This window comes from Plasmodium knowlesi, assembly GCF_000006355.2.
Source record: "Plasmodium knowlesi strain H genome assembly, chromosome: 8".
In the NCBI taxonomy this organism is placed as follows: domain Eukaryota; phylum Apicomplexa; class Aconoidasida; order Haemosporida; family Plasmodiidae; genus Plasmodium; species Plasmodium knowlesi.
In genome coordinates, this window is record NC_011909.2 from 1,112,725 (window position 1) to 1,123,615 (window position 10,891).

The 10,891-nt window shown below is 40.9% G+C and overlaps 2 protein-coding genes across 2 annotated transcripts; both read left to right on the forward strand.

Moving 5' to 3' along the window:
* Positions 1-1,221: 1,221 nt before the first annotated feature.
* On the forward strand, positions 1,222-5,607 carry PKNH_0824300 (kinesin-5, putative; the record flags this gene model as incomplete). Its single annotated transcript, XM_002258848.1, has 2 exons — positions 1,222-1,482; positions 1,609-5,607. 2 exons carry the CDS (start codon positions 1,222-1,224, stop codon positions 5,605-5,607), a joined length of 4,260 nt encoding a protein of 1,419 aa, XP_002258884.1.
* A 2,760-nt stretch (positions 5,608-8,367) lies between these two features.
* PKNH_0824400 (DNA replication complex GINS protein, putative) lies at positions 8,368-10,088 on the forward strand (the record flags this gene model as incomplete). Its single annotated transcript, XM_002258849.1, has 2 exons — positions 8,368-9,697; positions 9,859-10,088. The coding sequence occupies 2 exons, from the start codon at positions 8,368-8,370 to the stop codon at positions 10,086-10,088; spliced, it is 1,560 nt and encodes a 519-aa protein (XP_002258885.1).
* Between the last annotated feature and the right edge of the window lie 803 nt (positions 10,089-10,891).

Below are 10,891 nucleotides of genomic sequence, written 5' to 3' on the forward strand. Positions count from 1 at the left end.
AAAAATGCATAACTATAATAGCGCCCTAATAAAGGCCGAACTTGAAAATAGACAAGCATATCACCCGCAAAAAAAAAAAAAAAAGAAAAAAAAAAAATGCCTATCAGCATATCTCCATACCTACATGTGCAATACGGAAGGGCCATTTTCTCATGGCGGACCCTTTTATTGGCACAAATGTTTGATTCCTTCGTTGTGTACCCTTCATATGGGGAGAATCCTCATCTGCTGCGCTTTTAAAGAACAAATGTTATTTGCCACTTGTGCTCTCCATTTTTACGGGTCTCTTCCTTCCTTCCTTCCTTCCTTCCTTCCTTTTTTTTTTTTTTTTTTTAGCGCAAGTTGGCCGTATTTCGCGAACGGGAAATTTACACCACACCTCTGAATACACGGGAACGGGCCATTTATTTTTTCCAACGCATCAGTAACCGTCGCCATTTTGAAAGCTCACAGGTGTAATTTGTAATTAGGCAATGGAGGAGATCCGCAAAACTAGCCAAGTGTGGAAATTTAGACATTTTTTTTTTTTTTCTTTCCCTGCGATTTGTTTTCTCTAGCTACGCCTAAACGTTGCTATGGAGGTTGGGTCATTCCTCTTAAGGCAATGAGATGTATAGCGACTTAGGTCTCCTACGCAGACTAAGAGATAATTGGCTGTTTCCACCACAGACGTGTTGACCGATATATTAAAACCCACACGTTGGTGCCTTCCCCGTCTTTAGCGCAAAATTGACAAGTGCACTTGGACGAGAATGTTCGCGACTTTACCGTTACCTTAGGCTCTTTTGGAAACACCAATTTTTTGAATGCCCTATTTATTTCCCTTTTTGCCAAGTCGCTGGGAGTATTTTGCCTGTTAGCCATTGAGAGTTTTTCTTTTTTTTTTTTTTTTTTTTTTTTTTTTTTGCCTGCTGTTTCTCTATCTGATTTTTCCTTGCCAGTACAGCGCCCTCTTTTTTTTTTTTTTTTTTTTTTCGCACATGAACTATTCGATTTCGTAACATGTCAGCGTGCCATATGTGTGAACACTCCTTCGCGTAATGATGATAGGGCTACTACCTGTAAAAGGTTCTTTTCTCCAAGTAGCTTGCTCCTCCCGGTAGGGATTACCCTGGGCGCATACACACATTCGCACGCACACACACCAGTATCCACACCAGTATCCACACGAGTGTCCACCCCTTTGCCATCCGCATGGACGCAAGAGTTAAGCAAAGTACCATGTTGAGGAATTCCTACCAAAATGACAAGCCCAGCTGCGTTAACATAAAAGTAATTGTTCGATGTAGACCCCTAAATGAAAAGGAGAAAAATGATGTAAACAACGAGGAGGTGGTCAAAATAGAGGATAACGAAGTGATCCTCACTCTGAACAGGAATAACGAGATTTATGAAAAGAAGTACAGCTTTGACTATGCCTGTGACAAGGACGTGGATCAAAGAACCTTGTTTAATAATTATGTTTTCCGAATAGTCGATGAGGTAATGTCCCCATGGTGATGATATATATGGTCTTTCCAACTGCTCTGTGGAGAACAACATACACTTTTTTCCTACGAGCGATGATAGATATGTTTTTCCCACTTTTAATTGTGATTCCTCTCGCAGGTCCTCGAAGGGTTCAATTGCACTCTCTTCTGCTATGGCCAGACGGGCACCGGAAAAACGTATACCATGGAAGGCAAGATCCTGGAACATCTAAAACATAATGAAAGTAAGAAGATCGACCTGAGCGATAGCATCAACAGTGACATAAACTACTACTATGAATTATGTGATAGTGATGACACGGGGATTATATTTCGAGTCGCGAAGAGGATTTTCGATATTCTCAATCGTAGGAAGGAGTACAAGTCGACAAAGTTCGTAGGGGGGGAGGAGGAGGGCGACATTTCATGGCGGCGCAATAGTTGCGTAAGCGAGGCAGAGGAAATCAACCAAGGGGTAGTACTTCACACAGAAGTTAATACTCGAGGGGACAGTGTCCTCCATGGGGACAGAGAAACATGTCCCCCCAAGGACCTATCCACGCGTGAGTCAACAGAAAAAAGCGAACTGTTCGATCCGCTGGAAGAAAAGAAAGAAGAGAGTAGTGCAGGTGATATATATAATGTGGAGAAAAGTTCTTACGACTTCGTGATAAAAGTAAGCTACCTAGAAATATACAACGAGGAATTGTGTGATCTGCTGAGTACATCTAGTGAGTCGAACAGACTCAAGATCTATGAAGACACTACGAATAAAAACAAAGGATTAAATGTAGATAAGTTAGAAGAAAAATGCATAAACTCATTTGAAGAGATCTATTACCTAATCTGTTCAGCTATCAGAAAGAGAAGAACCGCCGAAACTTCGTACAATAAGAAATCCAGTAGAAGCCATTCTATTTTCACCATCACTTTAATCATGAAGGACCTGAACAATGACGGAGAGAGCATTACAAGAATAGGAAAACTGAATTTAGTCGACTTAGCAGGTAGCGAAAATGCACTGAAAAGCTCCTATGGGAATTTAAAAGTTAGACAACAGGAAAGCTGTAATATAAATCAATCCCTCCTAACTTTGGGTCGAGTAATCAATGCACTGATAGAAAATTCGTCGTATATTCCATACAGGGATTCAAAATTGACACGTCTATTGCAAGACTCCCTAGGAGGCAAGACAAAAACATTTATCGTAGCCACCATTTCTCCATCCTCCCTCTGTATTGATGAAACGTTGAGCACGCTAGATTATGTATTTCGAGCAAAGAACATTAAGAATAGACCGGAAATTAATGTAAAAACCACGAAACAGTTAAAAATAAAAGACTTAAACAACGAAATTGAAAAATTAAAGAATGCACTCCATTTGAGTAGAGAAAAACGAGGAGTGTATCTAGACAACGAGGAATACAACAACATACAAAATAGCTTGAAAAAAAATAAAGAAATTCTACTACAAAAGGAAAAAATACTTTTTGAAAAAAGTAAAAAAATTAAAACCCTTTTGAATAAGATGGATTATACTGATGATGTGCAAAATCAAATTGTGCATTTGCTCAAAGATGTTCTTTCCAAATGTAGGAATATCCAATTGATTCACGATACTTTAGTAAATAGGCTATCAGAGGAAAAATGCGTCACAAGGTTCCTTCTATCGGAGTTCCTTCACGCACAGGGCGAGTATCAACGGAAGGTGAATCTACTAACCCAGGCGCAGAGGAACATCTCTTGTTTATTTCGAGAAACGGTTTCTAACTTCAAGAGGGGTAACAAGGAACATTTTTCCACCCTCAGTGAGATTTGCAACATCATTACGACTGTGCTTGGCAAGGCCAAGGTGGATATCACACAGGGCAAAGAAAACATCATGAAATCTTTGGACCAACTGGAACGACTGAACAGGGATACGATCCTGCGGGAAAACAAACTCCTCCGTTTTCTCCTAGACAAGGTAGACGCTGTGGAAAAACACGATCAGAATTGTTTTCTAAAATTAGGGGAAATAACACAGGAGTTCCTAGCCTGCAAGGTAGACTTGACCCAGGTAAGCACCCCCCGAAGCAGTGATCCCACCTCGAATCGGCGGAATGATTTGCTTGACTCGGCGAATTCATCAAAGAAGACACCCCAGCCTAATGACCACAGAACAGGGGCAGTCCTGACGATTCTGAGAGATCTAGCGCAGTGCGATGAGGCAGCACAAGTACTGAGAAAAATCGAGAGGTATCAAACCACCGAAGAGAGTACCGTCAAGGATACCCTCCAGAACATGCAAAATGTAAGCAAACTACTACATCTATATTTAAAGCATTCATTTGAAAAGTTAAAAAATGACATGGAGAAAAAAATAGAGACATTGGATGAAGAAAGGCAAAAGTTAACCATGCTGTTGGAACAACTACGAAGTGATTATGAATCCTTCGAGGCCAGTTTAAGCAAACGTAAAGACGAAATGGTTGAGACATATAGAACAAGCATCGGGAAATATATGGATCTCTTCCAGAATCAAGTAATGGAAGAAGTAAAAACAGTGATACAAAGAAATGTTAGCCAAATGAATGAAATAGTAAATAGGAAAATACATTTATTGTCTAATCAGTTACACGAAGAATCTAAAAATAAATTTAAAGAAATTATTACCGACTCGATAAGTACCCTTGAGACGTTTTTTTTAAATCACGAGAAAGCATGTGGTACACATCATCAGGATTGCCTGGAGTCCACTGATCTGATGTATGAAAAAGTGAATTCATATTATGAGCACCTCGATGGTGTCTTCACAGACATGGACGATCGGTTCGCTAATGAGAAAAGGGAAATGGAGAGGAACGTGCAAAACGTTACTGATATGTATAGAAAAATTATTCAGGAGAACAACGAAAATATTGAAAAGATAGGAAACCTCCTTGATATAAATACATCGAATAATAGAAAAGATAAAGAGGTGCTTTACAATGATATGTCGAAAGCGGTTTTTCGAGAAAAATACGAACTGGACGATAGGATGAAGGAGGTAGGGGAACTGACCCTGAGACACATGAAGGAGATTAACCTGTGTAATGGAAACTATGGAGAACACCTCAATAAATGTAACTTATACGTTGGAGAGCTGCTACAACGTTTTCGAGAAAATGAAGAGAAGCAAAAGGATGAATGCGTGGTACTTCCCAATTTGGATTCCCCCATTCAGCATGAAGGGAAAGACATTCACGCAGAAGTTGAAAGGGTTCGCTCCTGCGCGAGTGAGATATTCTCCCATTTGGGTGATCCTACATCGGGTGGTGCTAAGTCGGGTGGTGCTACATCGGGTGGTGCTACATCGGGTGATGCTACATCGGATGGTGCTATGCCGATTGATGCTATGCCGATTGATGCTACGTTGAGTGGGGCCAATATGCATGGCGTAGACCCCCCGGGTAATGCCTGCGGGACGACGGATTCACCGCATACCTGTCCCAACCCCTACGCTGATTTGCACTTCGACCACGTGAGGCAGGAAGTTCTCAAAGAAATTGAAGATATGTCATTGCAGAAAAATATAAACTTTAAGTATCTCTTCGATAAAATTGATGAGCATTTAAGCCTTATTCTTAATGAGAATAATTGTGTGCGACATCGAGGTGGGAGCATAGATCTGTCTAGGGGGGAAAACATTGGAGGGGTAATGGCCATGCCACCTACTGCTGTTGTAGCAACACCACATGTCATATCAGTTTCTTGCCCTCATGTGAGTGATATCCTCCCTAGGACTGGCCATGGTAAGTGCAGTCCATCTGAACCATATGGGAATGTCATGCGGAAAGGGACAACCGATGGAGAGACTCAGAATAAAAATGAGAAGAAAGCAAGTGGTTTCTTCCACATGGATGATCCAGAAACAAATATGCATAGTGGGATCTCGAAGATCTTGCCGGATTGCAACAAAAAGCGGAACAAGAGTACCGAAACGGTGCAGGGGCGGAAGCTGTGTTTCACCTCCAACGAATTGAGGAACCCCTGTGCGAAAATAAAGTCGTTGGGGAATAGCGGGGGGTCTAGAAAGAATTCTCCAGCCCCGAAGAAACTGAAGGAGGACACCTACAATGGCAGGGGTATCAAGTTCCTTCGCAAGTCGGAGAATTAGCGAAACAAGCATAGTTGGCGTAAATTAAAAAAAAAAAAAAAAAAAAAAAAAAAAATTTGTCGCAGACGTATCGCTGATCCCGAGTACCTAGCCCACTTGTTTATGTATATATCTACCTTCTTAAAAAAGAAATTTTTTTTTTTTTTTTTTTTTTTTTTGGCACTCCTTTTTAATGACTAAGAGGAGGAATCTTCCATTTGGCCGTACGCGGACTTCCTTCATGAGGAACCCTGAAGATGGAAGAATTTGTGTACCTCCCTATTCGTGTATACAGTTTAAAACCTGCATGCCGCCGTCACTCATCCCTACCTCTTTCTTGTTAAACGTGTGTGTGTGTGTGTGTGGTGGGGGGGGCTCGGTTTAGTAAATCCCGCGCCTTCCTTCAGTTCACGTTGTTTTTTGTTAGTATCTACATGCATTGCTTACAGTGGTTCTGCTCCCACGTTGTTGGCATTTTTTTGAACCGTCCAAAAAGTGCGAAGTTGGAATTTTTTGGCAAATTGGATAGACGGTCTATTTGGCGCACCTTTCATCATTCCTTTTTTTTTTTTTTCTTTTTTTTTTTTTTTTTTTTTTTTTTAGTTTTTTTAAAATTTTTAAACTTAAAACGTTTGGCGTGAGTATGACGTTACTGTGGCGTTCTTATGGCACACTATTCTCTACTGTATTTTTTTTATTTAAAATTTTTTTTTTGGTGATTCTTCTGGATGACCGCATTGTCCGCGCGGGGATTCCTCAACATTCGAGCGAAGACGCATAAGGGGTTTGTACCACCTAAGGTTGGTTCCAATTTTTTGTGGAGTCACCTCCCTCCACGTTACACACTCTGCTAGGTACTCTTGTCTATATGTTTTAAAAATGCTATCACTGTACATACATCGTTCCTCAGCAGAGGAGTGGTTTCTTCTGCGGAGAAGGAGACTCAACCATCGGAGGTGTCCACGAACTGGCAGTGTTGTAGTGCGCAACGTGTACATGACATAGCGACAACGTTGTGCCAGAGTGATCCTTTCCATTTGTGTTGATATGCTCATTTGGGGATATCACTTTGTGTGCGCCCCTCTCCCCTGTATCTTGGTCCATGAAATAGCAAACAATTTTTCCGTCCAGTAATTTCATTGTTAACTATTCAGGGGGCAGGTAAAAAACAGAACATGATGAAAACCAACACAGAGGGGCCTTACATAAGTACACATCAAAAAAAGGAAAATAAAGAGTGAAGATTTTTGCAATATTGCTAATACACGGTGGGATACATTTTTTTTTTTTTTTTTTTCTCATTTTTAATTTAATGCAAATAACTTTTTCCGACGAAAGAAAAATATATGCATACGAAATAGCAGTGATGGAAATGCCTCCAAACTGCGCTATGTGCGAGGTGGGAAAAAAAAAAAAAAAAAAAAAAAAAAAAAAAAAAAACACACACTGCAAAGTTCTGACTAGGAAAACACGGCGTTGGCTCTCCACCCCAATTTCTTCAGAGCTTCAAGTAGCGTTAGTCGGGTGCGGGGATGAAGGGAAATAACGCAAACTGAATGGAAAGGTAATAAGTGGCAAAGAATGGCACAGCTGTGCAAGAGGAGGGAGTGATTATATAACTTCTCCTGACGCAAGGAAATAACTCTTTATATAACCTTCTTCCTTGACGCGAACGGAAAGTGGCGCACTCTGCAAACACGGTGAATGAAGCTAGAAAAGAGCAATTCAATAGAGAGAGAAAAAAAAAAAAAAAAAGGGCTGATGCGCGCGCCGCAGAGAAGCCATTAAACATGACCCAGGGAGTTACACCCCGCGAGTATGTCAGGATATATGAGAACGCGTGCACGAACAAACAAGTACACGCACGCATGTACGATTGCGCACACACATGAACGAATACGCTTGTGCGTAGAGTTCGTACACACACGCACTGACGCGCGCAGTTACCTACACACACACTTATGTGAACGTGCGTGGGTGCCGAAAGGCAAGGCAAAACTGTTTGTGACGGAATAACCCACGCCAAAGTCGGAGTCGCAATCCTTTCGCCAGAACATCATCGTACATAACGAGAGAAATACCTCCACTTGGTAACCAGCGCGTGAACGGAAAGAAACTATTAAGGCGAGCCGACCTGGGCTATCTGCAAAAGGAGGGGAAGGCGGTTTGTGCGAACGACAGAGGAAGTGGTAGCGTTCCCTAGGGCCGATCTGTTAGCAGGTTCAGTGACAGGACCACCGAAGTGATCACCGGAGCGAAATCAAAGGACCTGAGGAAAGAGGCCAGGCACGTACGCGCAAGGGAACAGAAGAATGAATGCGAATACGGCAGGGCCGACGGGAATACCGAGGCGCGCAACAACAGAAGAAGCAACCTGAGGCGGCGACTGGCGAAGCGGCGTCAGGCAAGCGCAGAGGGTGAAAGTACTGAACGGGCACAGACAGAAGTGGACAAGATAGGTAACCGTTAGACAGAAATCGTAACCAGGGCGGCGTGACCGTGGAACATGCCCTGACACGCAGGCGAGGGTTCACCGGAGCAACGTACGAGTGATTGACACGCCCAGGGGGGGGGCGGCACAGATATCGTAGAAAAGAGCAAGGAGAAAAAAAAAAAAAAAAAAAAATATAGTGGTATGAATTGGGCATACCTTTATAGTAACCACATGAGCATAATTTTGGCGGTAGAAATTGGAAAAAAAAAAAAAATATATTGCTAAATATTGTGGTAAGGATTGGTTATAAATTGTGGACGGACGCGAGAATCTTGAGCTTCTTAAAAATGTCAGATGTTTTTTCTATATTTAAAAAAAAAAGAATAAAAAAAGCAAAACTGTGCAAAACATCATTGAGAAAAAACAAGGGGAGGATTTTCATGAGCGACAAATCCCGTCGGAAGGCGTACGCGACGAACCAATCGGTTAGTAGCAACCACAGCGGATTGCTCCACAAGCACAGTAGCGAATATCAGAAAATATCAGGCGGAGGAGAAGGAGAAGGAGTGAGAGGAAGCTCTGGACCAAGCAACAACAGCGAAAGCTTGAACGGAGTGACAAAGCAAACCCCATTGAGTAAACTAGGGGCAACTGAATTATTAAATAACGAGTCAAATGTTGTCGTGGAAAATTTTCCTAAACTTCCAGTTAAAAACATTGAATCGTGTGAAGATGTGTATAACATCTTCTACTTACGAGACCAATATCTAATAGGAAATAAAAATATACAAATAAATAATGATCATTTGATTCTCCTAGAAACAACGTTAGACAAGTTAGATGCAGCCATATCGGAGCTAGAGACAGAAGAAAGTTACTCCACAAAAAAAATTTTGACAAGTGTGTATGAAAAGGTTTTCAACTTATATAGGAGTTTCAAAAGCATGAAAAGTTTACCTCCCCAACTTTCCAATGCGTACAGTTGCTTCCAGAGTAATATTCTCTTTGTGAAGGGAAAGCAATTTAAAAAAAATTACGTTTTCGATAATTTAATTAATATATATACGTACCTGCAAAACAGTGAGCTTCAACAGGATAACATCGAGATGATAAACGAAGCAATTTATATCAATGATAAAAATGTTTCTACTCCATCCTTCATAAATAAAAGTATTCTTACTTCCAACGAACATGTTCAGGAACATATAGAATACCTCCCTATTAAATTCAATCCCCATTTTATTGAATTAAATAAAATATCTATTTATTATCTGTTTGAAGAATCCATTAATCACATAATATGGCAGAAGGCGTTGGACGAATTAGTTGTTGTTAAGGCGTTGGCCGATATCCCGTACTTGGACCTATCCGAAGTGGAAGGGTTCGACTTCAAAAAGATGAAGTCAGGACAAAGGCAATGGTACCCTGTGTACATTGCCAAAGAATTAAGTGAAGAAGGACTTGCCACCGTCGAGTTCCCCTTTTGGTTCTACATCGATAATTTAAAAAATATTTATAAGAGGGAGTTTGAGGATACGCACGAACTGACGGATTTACCTAGTCCATTCTTCTTCGAAATATCCTCCATGTTTCTAGAAAACAATGCCTTTAAGAATTCCACGCCTATAGAGACCATTGGTCATCGCACACCCTACAAGTACATTCTCAAAGTGGCAGGTAAGGTGGATCGTTTAGTGGTTTGCATGGCGGTAGAACAATGTTGTACATATGTCAGGGCTTGTTTAGAAGGAGTCACCTGTAATGTCTTCTTCCCACCGTTATATATTTCTTTCCTGTATGTTTATTCCCCTCCTGTATGTTTACTTCCCCTCCTGTAGGCCTCATCCAGGACATTCGACAGAAGCGCATTCACAAAATTATGAACCGGTTTAAAAACTTCGACGTCTTGTCAGAAATTATGTTAATAAATAACATTCAGATATATGAAACGTATTGTGTGAATTACTTGGCTTCCGTTTTTTTCCAGAACAAAGGATCCAGTAGTTCACTATCCCATGGCTTTGACGTGCGCAACTATCTCTTTGATCCCTTTGTTTTTAGTGCCTAAGACGGGGTGGTGGTAGCGCAACAACTGATCCGAATAATAGGCATTGCGCTAAATACAGCGGTTGGAAGAGTACTCAACCTGTGTAAGCGGGTGTAGCAACTTTTTGGAGAAACCGAAGGGGAAGTTACCCCCACAATGGGATCCCTTGTAGACACCACAGCAATGTTAGGGGTATGCACCCCGAGCAAGCATCATTTTTTTTTTCAGCCTCCACCAGTTTTACATTATTTCTGAATCTCCACCTCTGACCACACACACACACCCATGTTTTAGCGAAAGAATACATTCGCTGAATATGGAACGTAATATCACAGCGGAGGAAAAAGGGGGGTTGCAAACTTCGTCCTGCAACATAATCTCGCTACATCATCTTGCGAGACCTTCCTACCCTCCTTCTGGTGTCACCTCATCTTAGCTATTCTTTTTTTTTTTTTTTTTTTTTTTTTCTTTTTTTTCTTTTTTTTTTGTATGCCCCTTGTTTAATGGCACATGTTCAGCATGCACGGATAGTTCTGCTCCGCACTTCGCTTCACCGCTCCTCCTGTACCATGTGCCATTATTTGTTTATATTTCCTTTTTTATAGTATAATTAGTCTTTTACTTTATTTTTTTTATTTTTATTATTTTTTTTTTTTTTATTTTCGCCCCTTTTACTTTGATTAAAGTAATCCAATCCTGCGCCTGTGTGCAGGAGGGAAAATGCATGTGCATGGACATGGACATATCTATGCACAATTTTAATGATAAACTTTTTAAGATCCCTTTTTTTTAATTACTTTAACATTTTTATTTAGAATGTGTTG